The sequence below is a fragment of the Lampris incognitus genome, chromosome 19 (genome assembly GCF_029633865.1).
Source record: "Lampris incognitus isolate fLamInc1 chromosome 19, fLamInc1.hap2, whole genome shotgun sequence".
NCBI classification, from domain to species: Eukaryota; Metazoa; Chordata; class Actinopteri; order Lampriformes; family Lampridae; genus Lampris; species Lampris incognitus.
In genome coordinates this window covers 34,272,299-34,289,526 of record NC_079229.1, presented here as the reverse complement: position 1 = coordinate 34,289,526, position 17,228 = coordinate 34,272,299, and the positions used below count along the sequence as shown (strand labels likewise).

Genomic DNA, 17,228 nt, shown 5'->3' with positions numbered 1-17,228 from the left:
CTGACTCGTATCTGTGCAGTTTGTCACTAGAGCAGTGACAAACTGGAAGAAGAGCTAGCTGCCTGTACACTTCCCAAAAATCTGAGATGCAAACGTACCCCGGACCAGCTAGATTTGGTATGTGACAAATCCGAAAGCCAATCGCTGCTTAATATACAAATGAGGGGCAGGCAAAGAAACCTGAAACCTCCTGTGCAGAGCGGACTTGTCAGTACAGAGAGCGAGTTAGTATTAGCATAGTGAACGTTATGGCAGTTTTTGGATGTAAACCGGCTCCTGGAGCTTCCTTTCACCATACCAAAAAAATCCCACTATACTGCTGAAATGGATGGAATTTATTTAGACATCGGGCTCACGTGCCTACAAACCTGGAGGGACTGTGTATCTGCAGTGCTCATTTCAGTGAGGAGTGTTTCCATGAGCTAATGCTAAAGTCACTGGGTGTTACCTAGACATTAGTTTTGAAGGCTGAAGCTGTCCTGACTGTTTATCCTGGGATATGACAGCGAACGCGAGTCAGCATGTCAGTTATGCATTTCTTCTACTCAGCCAACAGTCAAATGAAAGTTTTCTGCATGTAACATAGTTGCTTTAAGCACATCTGTCGCCATCTTACAATGCTGTGATTGCAGCTATTCCCCAGCCCTCTGTGAATAGTACACATGACCACTACACTCTTGTTAATGGTCATGGTCATTTGCATATGAAACTGGTTGTTGTTTATGGACGTTATGCCACTGTATTGTTTTTTTCCCCCTTTTTATTTTTTTCTCCCCAATTGTATCTGGCCAATTACCCCACTCTTCCGAGCCACCCCAGTCGCTGATCCACCCCCTCTGCTGATCCAGGGAGGGCTGCAGACTACCACATGCCTCCTCCGATACATGCGGAGTTGCCAGCCACTTCTTTTCACCTGACAGTGAGGAGTTTCACCAGGGGGATGTAGCACGTGGGAGGATCATGTTATTCCCCCCAGTTCCCCCTCCCCCTCAAACAGGCGCCCCAACCGACCAGAGGAGGCGCTAGTGCAGCGACCAGGACACATACCCACATCCAGCTTCCCATCCACAGACATGGCCAATATTGTCTGTAGGGATGCCTGACCAAGCCGGAGGTAACATGGGGAGTCAAACCAGTGATCCCTGGGTTGGTAGGCAACAGAATAGACCACTATGCCAGTGTTTCCCAACCCAGTACTCAAGGACCCCCTATCCTGCAGATTTTCTTTGCAACCCTGAATAGGTACCTGTTTGTAGTTATTCAACCAATCAGCAATAAATTATGTCAGATGTTGCACACCTTGCATAATTAAGTGCTGTGAGATGATTGGTTGAGTAAGTACAAGCAGGGCTACCTATGCAGGGTTACAATGAAAATGCAGGATAGGGGGTCCTTGAGGACTGGGTTGAGAAACGCTGCACCGTGCTACCCGGACACTCCTACCACTGTATTGTTAATAAGGGTGGGATACCTGCAGTCAGTTGAGACTGAAGAGGTCACTTAGATGAGTGATGAAACTTTTCTATCAATAAATATTGTGTGATTCAACTTTCTGGGACAGTCAAAGGTAACTACAGTTATTGACTCCCTACCAGTTTATTGATATTGATTGAATTTTGACGTTTCCATCCAGCCTCTCTAATACAATACTTCCTAATGTGCATTTCAATAATTTGATGGAAACTCGCTTGTCAAACCCTGGCTGTCAGACAGAGCCAGCCTTTAAGTCCAAGAGCTGCCAGTCTGTTTGTCTGTCTGTCTGTCTGTCTGTTTGTTTGTCTGTCTGTCTGTCTGTCTGTCTGTCTGTCTGTTTGTTAGTAAGTCAGTCAGTGAACCAGGCGGTACCTTCTCTATGGACTCCAGAGTTTCTGTGTACTTCTCCTCTGTCTGCTTGATCTCCGCCAGGCAACAACTCCTAATGTCAGTGTCTGCCTGTTTGTGGAAAGCCTACACACAAAAACACACACACACAGAGGTTGTCAATCTTGACACGTGGTGTTCTAAGTTTGGGTCCACATTGCATCCATGCGGTGAAAAGGAAAGGACAACTTGAAATAAGGACTAAACTTACATTTCTTGTGTTTTTGAACATACTCGTCAGTAGAATCTGAATTTGGGCAAGACTGGAATTTAGCTTCAAGGAATTTTGTTTAGCATTTTTATTTGATGTTTAATCAAATTCCGGTAAACTATAGCTTGAGATACTAACTATTCTGTATGCTGTCACCTGACCACCACAGCCATGCAATATAAATAACCATCAGCAAAACAGACGAGACACTTAACAGTGTAATTATCCTTCTTATAAAGCTTTTTTCTTTCCCAAAGAAGGTTTTGCTGTGTGTCAAAGCTCTTTTTCAACCACAATCCACTGTCACATTCACACAGATGTTGGTTAGGTGGTGACTAGTGGAGTTGGACTGACCGGTGGAGGGATGGCTTCCGTCTTCATCAGGTCCTCGTAGATCTCTCCTCCGTCTTCATCATCATACACACAGTCATATAGATCGTCCTCATCCCCCACCCCCTTCTCACTGGAACACACACACACACACACACACACGATACTGGTCTTACAGATGTAATATTTAATCTGTTTTAAAGGAACTTGTCTGAGAACAGACCCTTACTAGGTCTGTAAAATCAGCTCAAACTCACATAAAAATATACATGGATGTTAAACGGACATCCACGGCCCCGTCTGAAAACCTGCAGTCACGAGTCCGTTCTGACCACCCGCGTCTGAACCGATTACCTTCACAGCTGCACGGAGCCCATCCAGCTCCGAGCCCGCCTGAGGGAGGCCCTGCTGGCGCTGTGTGTGTGTGTGTGTGTGTGTGTGTGTGTGTGTGTGTGTGTGTGTGTGTGTGTGTGTGTGTGTGTGTGTGTTCATCTACAGTCATGAGGACCAAATGACCTCATAAGGTGTGGTAAAACATGAAACCCTGACCTAATGGGGACATTCTTTCGGTCCCCATGAGGAAACGGTTATATCTGTGCTCAGGCTTATTTATGCATATGTAACAGAGATGGGAATTACATGTTGTAAGCTTGTTGAAGTTCGGCAAAATATATTAAGTTATTGTTCTTTATAGAGTTTCTCTTATACTCCCCATATTGAAACCTGGCATCTTTCACTTAGCACCTCTTAGTGGTGACATCTCTGTCCCTTGGTCACACGAGTCGATGGCGAGAGAGTCGGTATGTTGCCCTAAAGAGCTCACTCCAAATATGGCTAAAAAAAAGTGTTATAAAATTGATAAAAGTGCACTCCAGTTGCGGCAAGCGTTATATAAATGTATACACAATATTTTTCCATGCTTTTTTTGGTGTGTGTGTTTCTTTTGTTAAACTTCCACAAAACATTGACTCAAGCTAATAAAGCGTGTAATGGCCGCCATTGTTCTCTGCTAGCTAATGTTTGGTTACTTTTCTTTATCAACAGGGCTGGAGTTGAGCTGACAATATATGATGACCACAACACCTGTCTGTTCATTTTGATTTTGCCAGGTATGTTGTTTTGCTGAATATAAATGTTCTGCGATGTACATACAGTTATATTCATTTCATATTAATACAGACGGGTCCAGGGAATGTTACTGTGTATAATGTTTATAGTGTAACGTGCACGGTTCGCGTCCCGGCTGTGGCGGTTCCCGGGCTGCCCCCTGAATTCACTACAATATTAAGTCGTGAAATTTAACACTGTTGTAATATACAGTCAGGTATTATTTTGGTTGAACCAGTTGTTATTATTGTGTTTTATTTTGTGTTACGTATGTATATATTAGCAGTAGAAACCCCTTCGTCACACGACGGCGACAGAGTTGGGCTGGAGTTGAGCTGACAGTACATGACCACAACGTCTATATTTTCATTTTGGTTTTGCCAGAACTGAGTTGTGCCAGAAATAAATGGGCCTGCAGCAGCTACCCTGCATTCAGAGGACTGGTGTGGTTTCTACACCTATAGCCAAGACAATTGAGTTACAGATACACGATGTTAACTTTTTTGCTGATATCCGATAACCGATCATTTCCGCCGGCATTTCGGCCGATGCTGATATTCTTCGTTTCGTTGCGGTTCCACCATGTGTCTTAACCAGTCTTTGCCGATGCAGGCTGACCAAGGCGGTCATTTTGACCGTTTTGGATTTTCAAAGTTTAATAACTTTTTGTGAGAGAGAGAGAGAGAGAAACAGACCTGCCACTCCATGAATGCCCCTAAAATTGCATATGTTTGCATTAAAATGAATTTTAGATCAATTGCACAAAAAAGTTATAATAGCTACCTAAAACGACCATGAGCGGTCACAATGACCACTCGTAATTTTCGCGTCATCGTGCGCGTCATGTCTATTTATGACGTGTGTTGTTCGCGTCATTTCCTTCACGAAGTTCGTTGCTCTGTCCTAGAAGCACACTAGCATCCTCCAGTGCAGAGAAATAGTCTAAACTTGATTTTTGATGATTGCCAACATGTCTGGTTACAGACACTGTTTCAGACGCACCACGACTACCACCGAGGCGTTGCAGTATTTACAGGCGCTGGACAGTGGCCATTTTAAACCTTCTGGACAGTATTAAAGACGGGTCTTAACCATTGGTCTTGCCTGCTGTCTTGATCCTACTCACACTATGCGACAGAAGATGGATTGGTTTCACCCGAAATCACGTGCTACTTACTTATATACTACATATGCCAACAAATTTAAATTTAAACCGTTGGGCTGTTCTGCCAGTTGGGCCGCCACTGTTGGTCATTGTTTTGAAGTATCACAATGCATTGTGGGATATCCATGTTTGCATAATGTCTAGTGTTTGCATACTCTAGACATTTCTCTGCATGTAGTATGACATCCTGGTATTTTTCGCAGACTTATTTGATGCATACTATGGTTTCTGACGTACTAAAAACACTCGCATACTATTTTGGAGTACTGATTAGGGTGCGTGATGTCGGAGGCAGCCATTGAGGGTTTCACACTTGAAGACTCAACAGCCTGATTTTTCACGTCTGGTGTGTTGGAAGTGGGACGGAGAAATTGTTCCACACAAACAGCGCCGGAACCTCTCCTTTCTTTAACACTCGCCAACTTGTCTCGGACCCTGGCTCACGAACATCCCCTTCTTAAAATGCCGTCCACAAACGCGGGTATGGTGGCTAATGGCGAGGTTGTCCCTCCGGGTAGCGACAATCCATTTTCGCCTGGTTTCCGCATTGGAGGGAAACGTATGAAAACTAAGTACTTTGCTGTGCTTACTGGAGGCTTGACACAAAGGCACACAGCAGTGTTCAGCTGTCGTGCAAAAGGTACGTTGAAACTTAAAATGTCTTTTTCTGAGACGGCGTCACCATTTGACAAAAACTACATGAATTTTGGAAGCATTGCGGAAGTGAACAAGCTGGCAGAGATTTTACCGGAACTACGTCAGCACCACAGTGCATTTCGCGGAACACACGAAAACAAGTCAGAAGAGAGCGAGACGACCAGCAGACTAATAAAAGTGCTCTCAAGTGCCAGTCAGAGTACAGGTAGCTAAACTAATACGGCGCATGAACAGTTCGTTTTAGCATCTGCAACTTATGCAAAGTTTTTGTGATTATGATCAGATCTAAACTAAATGGTGTGCTAAATAAAAATCTGATCTTGGTGTCACAGTGAGCATGTCCCATTAATGTTTCTCTTACATCCTCGTATATTTATAAATCCGTCATTGTCCGATGGGAGATGCAGTAGAACTGTTTGTTTTTCATCCCCTTTGAGGTGACTCTGGAATATAATTCTATTTTAGTTAATGATGGAGAGTGGGACGGCAGCGGGTGGAGTGAAAGGAGAAGGAGTGTTAACATACTCTATGAGGTCCTCCAGGTGGTTGTAGATGTCCTCATCCTGAACGCTCTCCTCCGTTGGAAAAGGCCTTTGAAGGTAAAGACGCACAAAAGACAAAAAACACACACAACAAAACATGTGTTCTAGGTTAAGCATGTGAGTTTCCTCGCAGGAAACAGAAATTGATATGACATCAGTGCACATCATCGTTGTACTGTAATGAATTGTAATATCTGACCAAACCGCCCTGTCACTTTGCTCTTTTCAACACATTATCATCTATCCCAGTAAACAAACACAACCGTATTCTCAGTCTTTTCAATATAAAAGATTACAGGACAATTATGCAAATACAATTATGCAAAGATAGATGACACATTGTTTGACTAGTAACCCAAAAATATAAGCAGCTAAAAATGAGCTGGAGATGCTGACACACCTGAGTCCTCTCTGTTGTGCAGCCGTTGTGTGGGACAGTTTGGACAGGGTGTCCATCACCTGCAACAAAAATATAGTTTGAATATTTTTTCCCGGTAAAAACTGGAATAGGAGACACACACATGGAGTTATACAATACATGGAGCAAAAACCTATTGTACATTTTCACTTTTATTTTTGTGTGATGGTAGTGTTAGGAGAAGAAAGTGGAGCATAAGGAAGCTCAGACCAGAGAAAAACCAAAATGCAGTACATTAGCATTTCAATATTGTATGCAAACATCACTGAAACCATTAAATTTCCAATGCAAGCTGCATTACTGCTATTGGATTTAAATTTTGTCGCACATAATAGCTTGAAAATTAAATTGCAGTAGTGGGACTGCATATTCATTTGAATTTTGGAAGCCTCCATAAGAGGGAAACAGAAGTCGTTTTGGTTTTGTATGTGTCGCTGCGGCTCAGCTGGTTTTCTTTTCGGAGGTGTTGTATTTCTGAGTGGCGTCACCAGAGGGCAGCATTGTCCAACACATCATCGCGCCACCAGGCTCGCGTCTGCAAAACCGTCTGAACTCTGCAAAGTCCAGCGATTGCGGTCTTGCATGAAACCAGATATTTTTTGAGAAAAATGCATTTACTGTAAAAGACAGACAGCTCACTCGTTTTTTACTTTGCTCTCATTCTTTAGTCTACCCTCACGTGCACCACTTTTTACTCGGTTATTAGCTTACGTTTTATAATTTTTCACATTCCTCCCTTTGTAGTAATATTTTGCTTTCCTCGTCTCCTCTTGGTTTTGTTTTCATTCTACGTTTATTCTTAAGTACTTTTAAACTGGGTTTTTATTGTATTTTTACTGGCACGTGGTCGTTTTTTACTTCTTTTCAGTGTAAAGGACTTTCAGCTGCACATATTGTATGGGAGATGATGTAAAGTTTTATTATTATTATCATCATCATCATTGTAGCAGTAGGAGTAGTACGGTGGTTAATTCCTGATGCCTTTAATTTATGTCCTTCTGCAGTTTAGCCTGTTTCTCTCCACGCAGTGATAGTTCATCACAGCAAGAGATGGTCAGATCAAGTGATTTCTAATTGATGAAGCTGTCGGCGGGATTCAGCACCCGCGGGCACATGTATGAACATGTTATTTCATGCTGTCATGCCCAGCATCGGAAATGCCCTCAGTCCTGTGTGTCACCCACTTGATTGAGGACTGTTGAAACCCCTTCCCAGTAAGTTAGAATACCACACCATCTATCGCCATTTATCATCTGAAGCAACATTTGGCTAGTGCACTGGGCTCAGTATTGGGCTCACATTAAAAACAAAAACCAATAGCGATCTGCACACCACGTATGGTGTCTGCGTTTTGCAATGGGGCTTCCTCCTTTATGTGGGTCACCTATTGACTAATAAATGTACAGTTGTGAGGATGGCAATGTGCACGGACACTGACACATACACACACACACCGCAGATACGTTTGCCCTTGAGCAAAAGCTCTCAAAGATCAATAATGATTACAGTACCTGGTCTTTCCCTCCCCCACCACCAGTCACTACCAATAAAACAACAGCACACACACACACACACACTAGAGGGGGAACCAGAAAGGAATGGGAAACAGACAAAGGGATAGAAAGACAGAGAGTGAGACAGCGAGAGAGACAAGTGTTGTCAGAGTCACATCTGTTGGCCAGGTATGTTTCATACACAAGGAATCTGACTCGGATTGGCTCAAATAGATCACACTAGATAATATACTACACAATATACAAAATAAAGATCGTCAGTATACAATCCACCTTATAGAATTCAAATTTCACCTTATACAGTTCAGATGGTGTGAGAGGTCTCTCAGACCATCTGAATTACTCACAGGTGCACAAGCAATACAAGATGTTTCACAGAACACTGAAGGAAATTTCCCTTCCCCTGCTTTAAGTCTATATAGAGAGTATTGCACTAAGATGGTTTCACTGATGGCAAGCTATTGAAAATATTGCACATCAATTTGCTTTAGATACAGATGATGATAGATCATCATCATCATCATCGGCGGTCACTTGGGGTCGAGTATGACCGTCCTCCCTCTGGGTCCCCGGATGGGTTTAGAAGCCAATGGTGGATCCGCGTAACGGGAGGACGCCTGCACGTGACAGCTTTTTACATGGAGTGGCTGACGTGCCTGCAGCCACCACACGGTCCTCGGCAGGGGGTGGCCAGAGTCCAATGGCATGGAGAACCAAGATGACTGGGGACCACCCTCTGTTGCAGCCTTCATCCACCTTCACTGGCGTTGTGACCTGGAGACATCTTCCACCAGTTCCTCCGTTGAAGTCTTTGTTGGATCGCGCTTCATCTGGAACTTCCCCCTTGACCAGTCTGCCTTCGGTGACCCTACCAGGAGCCAAGCTCTGGACGGCATAGCTCTTGGGATCACTGGTGCATGCACGGCAAGGTGGCGATCCAGGAGAAGACCACGGGGCACAGTAGATGATGGACTGAATTATAAATGATGTGTCCTGTTTAAGGAGTGAATCCTCTTAACATTCACAATTTGCTGCCCGTCCCAGTAGTCCTCATCCATGTAAGACCTGTGTTGGTTATGGCGGGGTGTCTTAACGCCTGCTGTCTCCAGTAATATTAGGAAGAAGAACGTGGACATGTCGGGGCCAGATGGCAGAAAACACATCTGAAGATTTACTGTCAGCTGAGCGCTTCAGCTAGCAGCCCTTTTTGGGGATGAGCAGCACAGCCTTTTTAGTTTTGGCCTTTTGCAAATATATGAGTCAGACACATTCCATACACACACACACACACACAAACTGACAGCCATGGCCACTCGCTGCATGTAGGACAATTACTTTCTCCCGCTCTTGGTCTTAATCAATTAATCAATAATTAATTCATGAAATAAATTATTCATCAATAAATTATGCAATAAGAGTGAAAATGTAAAGTTGTGGGGGGGGTCCTTATTTATTATTCCTCTTATCATTCTGTGTTTGAACTGCTTTATCATTTTGTAGGTTGGTTGGACAAAGCTCAGACAGCTGCAGGTCCTTCAGCAGGCAGATGACTCTGACTCAGTAGGTGGCGTATTCACTGTGTGATGTGTTTAAGATTGTCTGCATTGGAAGGATTTCTTGCAACCCAAAGAAGATGAAATTACTGTGAGGAAAGAGGTTAATACAGATCCTTCCATATCATGTGGGATAGCTGTTTAGTGGTGTTGTGCTGAAGATATGATGCTGTTACTGCAGAGACGGACGGTGTGCTAGATGGTCCTTGTGTGTGGTTATAAGTCCCTTGTTGGCTGCAACAGCTGCCAGCTATTTTGCCACTGCGGTATTTTGTTATAATCTGTTCGTTGCAACAGGCTGTAAAGCAGAATTTGGAGTGGATACCGTACACACCCTTTAGTGGAGGACTAGTTTATATGAGGTGACCAAGCAGCCTGTGTACAGCAGGAATGGGTATTTGAGAGCAGGATGTGATGGTGTACCTTATTACCACATCACTATGGTGCTGTTGTAATTAGTGTTATTGGGCCAATCACCCAAACACAATCTGTCTGCATGAGGGATAATCATCGTAAATAATGTTGTTGGCAACGTCCATGGTTCTCTGCGTGTGGCGACTTGGAAGTCAAATGTGCATCCTTAGCATTTCTCTCTCTCACACACACACAGTGCACGTTGCTGTTTATCTACATAGCTTTTGATCCAATATACTCGGCGGAATAAGGAATTGTGATTCTGATTGCCGTCTTCCTCCAGAGGCTGAGGAAAGTTGGCATGGCCCCATGGACCCTGACTAACTTCTGCTGATGCACCATGGAGACTATCCTGCCTGATACGGCAGCAGTTCTACCCCACCCCATCACAAAGCTCTGCAGAGGGAAGTGAAAACAGCTGAGTACATCACACCACGCAGGACATTTATTCCCGGAGGTGCCTAAAGAAGGCCCACACAATAACCAGGCACCCCATCCACCCCGGACACAAGCTGTTCTCTCTACTTCTGTTTCGGAGCATCAAGTGAGTTTAGGGACAAGACCAATTTCCAAGACCAGTGACTTTCAAGGCAGCTTCTACCTACAAGCCATAACTGACCACTCCCGACTGCCACTTCACTATTGAAAATGCACTCTGGCACTCTGCTTATGGTCACTGTTACCAGCTACACAATCTGCCGTTTGCACAAGTCTGCTGTTTACAGGACCATTGCATGTGTCGTCTTACTATTGTGAAGATATTGTCTACCGTAACATACTGTCCAACAAAACACGCCCAAAGTCTGCACCAGCTGTGTGACTGTTGTACCACTTTGACGTCTCTTAAGTACTTTTTGGTGGGGGGTCCCCCCCCCCTTTTTCTCCCCAATTGTATCCAGCCAATTACCCCACTCTTCTGTGCCGTCCCGGCCGCTGCTGCGCTCCCTCTAGACTACCACATACCTCCTCCTGTACATGTGGAGTCCCCAGCCGCTTCTTTTCACCTGACAGTGAGGAGTTTCACCAGGGGGGAGTAGCGCGTGGGAGGATCACACTGTCCCCCCCCAGTTCCCCCTCCCCCCTGAACAGGTGCCCTGACCGACCAGAGGAGGCGCTAGTTGGTGCAGCGACCAGGACACAAACCCACATCCGGCTTCCCACCTGCAGACACGGCCAATAATGTCTGTAGGGACGCCCGACCAAGCCAGAGATAACACGGGGATTCAAACCGGAGACTCCCGTGTCGGTATACAACAGAATAGACCACTACGCTACCCGGACGCCCACTATATAGGGTTTTTCTAAAGAAGATTGCAAAGTACTGTACATAGTAAGAATAACGTTACAATAAGGAACGAGGGAACAGAATGATGATGTAGAAAAAAAGAGGCGGAGAAGAGTTAGAACAGTGAAACAGGAGAAGTAAAGATGACGTGTGTGTCCGTGTCCAGTCCACACATCAGCAGTTGGCGGGATGCTTGCCTTGGCAAGTGTCTTAATAAAACGGTTTCCCCGGTGCCTCGTGAAGGAAAATGACATTATGTACTGTGTCGTATGCTGTAAGTGGTGGCGTCTCCATGTTCAGAAGGCGTCTCTGTCAGACGGGATTAGTCACAATATGACGCGCACGCCACGTTTTCAGACATTTTACAGCTCGAAGCAAAACACTTCCCAGGTCAAGGGTCACACCGGGTAGCCAGAAAAGACTGACGGTGAAATAAAAAGGACATCGGGCGAGCGATCTGCGGTCTTTCAGCAGCGTGGCCATGCTTCAAAACATGATAGGAGGAAGACTCTGAGACAGGATGAAGACTCTGAGACAGGAGCTTTGATGAAGGATAATAATAATCCTATTGGCTGTAATCACGGCTGGCGTATTTAATAGGATTCAGACCAGACAAATTAATAGCAGGATGAGAGATGTGTGTACAGAGATGAGCCAGTAGCTTGTGTGTGTGTGTGTGTGTGTGTGTGTGTGTGTGTGGGCGTGCGCGCGTGCAACCATATCCGTGTGTGTGAATTTGGTGCATGTCAGTATTGATCCGTTAACTTGTCAGTACGGATTTGTTTGCAGGACATGAAGAAGAAGAGAGGCTGCTTCATTTTAGTAGCCCCCGGTCGGTATGGGAGCTGTCGGCAGACACAAAGGACGAGAATTTTGAAAATATTGGATTCCTGTCCAGTTGTAAACCCGCCCCGTTTTCTTCCTTAAAGAAACCAAAAGCGGGAACTTACATTTTGCACGGTGTGGTCGAATGGCACCGAACAAAGCAGAAGTGAAAGCCCCCTCAAACAGTATTGCTGTCATCCAAAACCGGCAGTCAGTACTTTCAGCCATGTTTGAGGGAGTAAAATCTCTAAATCTTAACTCTAACCCATACTGTCATCTGTTCTCATCCCAGAACCAGTCAGCTCCTCGAGACTGATCTGAAATGATCTGTGATGAATGCAGGCACCCCTCTGTTTTTGCAGAGTGGGCAGAACATCTGCTCCTGGGTTGGCATTTGTCATTTAAATCACATTTTGCATTTCCAGATGGGAATCAAACGGCCTTTTGCAACTGCAGACAAAGAGTCAAGGTTTTACATAAGTGGAGGAAGAAATGCCATATTAGATTTAATGAGCAAAAAGACAAGCCTGGATGCAACAAAGCATGCGGGAGTGTGTGTGTGTGTGCGCGTGCCTTGCGTGCTGGTGTCTGTTTGGTATATGCAGCTGGTATAATACCCTATCCACATAAAGATGGCCAGTAATACCATGATTGAATTGAATAGGAGAGGGGGCGGAGACAGCAAGAGAGAGACAGAGTGAGAGACAGAGACAGAGAGAGACAGAAAAAGAGAGAGACGGAGGGAGAGAGACGGAGAGAGTGAGAGAGAATGACATATTTAGCAGTCAGCACCACAGCTCATTAAAAGCCATAATACATCATTTCCATGTGTGCTTACAAACAGCATCATTCACTGGTGCTACATTATTACAAACAGCATCATTCACTGGTGCTACATTGTTAGATTATTAACTGGCACACCAAACACACATGCTGTTTCTCCATCTTTACTTTCTGTCTCACTTCATACAACTTTTTTCTGGAGTTTAGCCCCATTACACCACAGTTAAGTTGCATTTTGCTTATACATTCCCTGTCTATCTTCCCTACTCTCTCTCTCTCTCTCGCTCTCTCTTGCTTGCTCACTCTCTCGCACTTGCTCTCGCTCTGTCTCTGTCGCTCTCTCTTGCTGTTTCTCGCTCGCTCGCTCACTCACTCTCTCACTCTGTCGCTCTCTGTCACTCTCTCTTGCTGTTTCTCGCTCGCTCGCTCACTCACTCTCTCACTCTGTCGCTCTCTGTCACTCTCTCTTGCGCTCTCTCGCTCTTTCTCTCACTCTCGCACTGTCTCCCGCGCTGTCTCTCTCGCTCTGTCTCTCTCGCTCTGTCTCTCTCTCTCTCTCTCTCTCTCTCTCTCTCTCTCTCTCTCTCTCTCTCTCTCTCTCTCTCTCTCTCTCTCTCTCTCTCTCTCTCTCTCTCTCTCTCTCTCTCTCTCTCTCCCCCCCCCCCTCTCTTATCGTCCACAATTCCCGGTCTTTGTCTCGGGCATTTCTTACTTTCTATTTTCACAGTTCAAGTCTTTAAGTAAGAAAGTTAACATTATTGCCAAAACACCAAGATGAAAGCTCAAACTCTTCTCTGTCTGTCTGTCTGTCTGTCTGTCTGTCTGTCTGTCTATCTGTCTCTCCCTCCCTGTGTCTCTCTCTGTCTGTGTCTGTCTCTCCCCGTCTCTCTCTCCTATCTGTCTCTCTCCGTCTCTGTCTCTCTTCCTGTCGCTCTGTCTCGGTCTCTTGCTCTCTCTCTCTCTCTGTCGCTGGGTCTCTTTCTCTCTGTCTAAAACCTAGTCATGTGATATGCTTATAACTACATTCCATCCACCAGTGTAAGGTCAAAGCCAAGGGCATTGTCGCTGTCTAGGTAGATCATGTCAGCCTCTGCAGACAACAGCCCCTGAAGACAGTTAGGTGCACTGAAGGACACACACACACACACACACACACACACAAACGTGTATTGACATGCTCACATCCATGTTCATAGTTACCATGGTAATCAAAGCAGTCGCCACAGAATGCTCTACTCCCACACTTCCTCAGTTTACTCTCAAAATCACAGCAGTACGTTTCACCCACGCCATCACAGATTTGTAGATCATCATTGTATGACACACACACGCAAATTCACACACCCATGCGCACACACGCCCACACAGTCAGCATACTCATGTCCAAACACAGCCCGCGGCTTTAGTGAAAACACATCAGATGTGACAGTTGCTTATTTTGTTGGCCGTGTAAGGTAACTGCAGCTCAAGTTCACACACACCCTGAATCAGCTGATCCCTGCCCTTAGAATGACCACAACAGACACACACACACACACACACACTCCATGCGACAGTAGGTGTGTGGCATTCATACTGCACAGAGCGGCAGTTTGCATCTAAAATCATAGCTAGTGTTGGTTCTTATGGTTTGGGAACAATATATTTTGGGTGGGTTTGTGGTAAAAACCCCAGCGTGTGCACATCTTCTCCTGTAAGCGTCTGACTGGCTGCACGTCCTGTTTACTGCACCACTGTTCTGACTGTAATGGAAATCTGACTTTCGAGCCGCATATTTGATTTGGTAAAGATTTTACACCGGATGCCCTCCCCGACCCCCCCCCATTTATCTGGGCTTGGGACCAGCGCTAAGAATGCACCGGCTTGTGCGTCCTCGGTGGAGACAAAGCAGGAGAGGCAAGATTGAGATGGTTTGGACATGTGTGGAAGAGAGATGCTGGGTATATTGGGAGAAGGATGCTGAATATGGAGCTGCCAGGGAAGAGGGAAAGAGGAAGGCCAAAGAGGAGGTTTATGGATGTGGTGAGAAAGGAAGATGCACCCAAAGTAGTAGTAGTAGTAGTAGTAGTTCTGACCTTAATGCCAGTACTCCTCCGTGTAGGTGTGTGAGCTATATGTTCATGTACAACATCTTTGCAGTTCCCAGAATACATTGAATGCCAGCGGTGTGTCACGTGCAGACGAAGGCTTGTATATAAACTGCTGTTGGCTCAATCTCACCATGTGAAATATGAAGTAAAACTGATTTTAATGTTGTCCTCCACTCCCCTTGTTGAACGACAACACTGGATTTTTCCCACATGAAGTCAGAACCGAAGAGATGAATCGGATGAGCAAAACATTTTCAAATCGACAGTAAAAGTTGCACATATATTCTTACTGCATTTTGATATGTTAGCAGAATATCTCACTCTTAACTAGACAGTGTTGTTCAGATGATAAAGTGAAACAGAAGCCTCTCTGATGGGTCTTTTGGTTATAAATAGTGGGGCTGGGCATTCATCTCATCTCATCTCCTCTCATCTCATCTTCAGCCGCTTCCCCGGGGTCGGGTCGCGGTGGCAGCAAGCTAAGTAGGGCGCTCCAGACATCCTTCTCCCCAGCAACGCCCTCCAGCTCCTCCTGGGGGATCCCCAAGGCGTTCCCAGGCCAGATTGGACACGTAGTCCCTCCAGTGAGTTCTGGGTCTACCCCGGGGTCTCCTCCCAGTTGGACGTGCCCGGAAAATCTCCAAAGGAAGGCGCCCAGGAGGCATCCTGATCAGATGCCCAAACCACCTCAACTGGCTCCTTTTGACATGGAGGAGCAGCAGCTCTACTCCGAGCTCCCTCCAGATGTCCGAGTTCCTCACCCTATCTCTAAGGCTGAGCCCAGACACCCTACGGAGGAAACTCATTTCAGCCGCTTGTATCAGCGATCTCACCCTTTTGGTCACTACCCAAAGCTCATGACCATAGGTGAGGGTTGGAAGGAAGACTGACTGGTAAATTGAGAGCTTTGCCTTCTGGCTCATCTCACTCTTCACCACAACGGTCCAGTACAACGTCCACATTACTGCTGATGCTGATGATGAGAATCTATTATTTAAATTTCCTCACAGAATGAAGTGTGAAATATGTAAGGGACAATATTTGGGACTAGTTTTGGTTTGATATTATACTTTACATCACCAAGCAGTTCACTGTGATGAACCTCAGCTGGGTTCTTTAACATGGTATTTTTGTGTATGTAAGCAGACACTGTGCTGTATCTCAACATCATGTAAAATTCCATACGATTATAGTGATAATACTATTGTCCATATCGCCCGTCACTAATAAACTCTCTCCATGTTTTCTTTTTGGGTGCTCTAACAGCCACCCGAGTTGCGTCAACGTAATTCTGTTTGAAAGCTGTAAAACACCAACCAAGACTTTGAAGGCGTCCACAACAGTGTAAACGAGTGTGAAGATGAAGGCGAGAAGCGCGGTCTGCATTGTAAACCATGTCCTGAGGCGGGTGGAGAAAAACCATATGGACTTTCATAAGGGTTCCTCTCCTCCCTCGCTTTTGATCCTGCGGCATCAGTGATGGAGCGCTGCGCTCCCCGATGAGCAGCACGAGGCCGTCACCAAGGCCAGGCGAACTCATTAGCTCTCACACAGCTTACTGTAATCTGCAAAAAAAACTGCTAGCTTGATCTATGATTTTTTTTTTTAGCAGGAAAAAGCAACAAATTCCGACATGTTTTTGAATAGGGTAGAGTCGGTAACTAATTAAACTAATTACTAATTACTTGAAGGATTACTGAGAGACATGTTTAAAAGAAGTGTAAAAACAATGCTTCTGAATGAATGAATGCAAAGCAGATGAAGATTTTTTCTTATTTTTCCAGAGTGCCCCCCCCCCCCCGCCATTTTGTCCCCAATTGTATCCGGCCAATCACCCCACTCTTCCAAGCCGTCCCCGGTCGCTGCTCCAGCACCTCTGCCGATCCGGGGAGGGCTGCAGACTACCACATGCCTCCTCCGATACATGTGGAGTCGCCAGCCACTTCTTTTCACCTGACAGTGAGGAGTTTCACCAGGGGGACGTAGCGTGTGGGAGGATCACGCTATTCCCCCCCAGTTCCCCCTCCCCCCTGAACAGGCACCCTGACCGACCAGAGGAGGCGCTAGTGTAGGGGCCAGGACACATACCCACATCCAGCTTCCCAGCCGCAGACACGGCCAATTTTGTCTGTAGAGACGCCCGACCAAGCTGGAGGTAACATGGAGATTCGAACCGGCGATCCCCATGTTGGTAAGCAACAGAATAGACCGCCATGCTACCCGAACACCCAAGAGCTCGTACTTCTGTGCAATGCAACATACTACATAGTACATAGTACATATCTCACAGTAACAGGACTTATCATGGCCTACTTCTAGTATACCTCTGTCAGAATAAATCTCGAACATTGCTCATACTTGGACCGACACCCATAATATCTTTATTTTTTATCGTATTTTTATAATTACTCTTGTCTATTTTCTATCATGTCTTTATTTTCGATAATAACTGTATTTACTTGCATAAATGTATA

The 17,228-nt window shown here is 45.4% G+C and overlaps 1 protein-coding gene across 1 annotated transcript in view; it reads right to left on the bottom strand.

The window, feature by feature from the left end:
- Nucleotides 1–17,228, bottom strand: part of LOC130129663 (guanine nucleotide exchange factor VAV3) — a 127,699-nt gene that overhangs the window by 61,004 nt on the left and 49,467 nt on the right. Inside the window, exons 3-6 of the mRNA XM_056299253.1 lie at nucleotides 6,273–6,331; nucleotides 5,856–5,921; nucleotides 2,408–2,534; nucleotides 1,846–1,932 (exon numbers count right to left, since the gene is read on the bottom strand). Coding sequence (XP_056155228.1) covers nucleotides 1,846–1,932; nucleotides 2,408–2,534; nucleotides 5,856–5,921; nucleotides 6,273–6,331 — 339 coding nt within the window. The remainder of the gene's footprint in view (nucleotides 1–1,845; nucleotides 1,933–2,407; nucleotides 2,535–5,855; nucleotides 5,922–6,272; nucleotides 6,332–17,228) is intronic.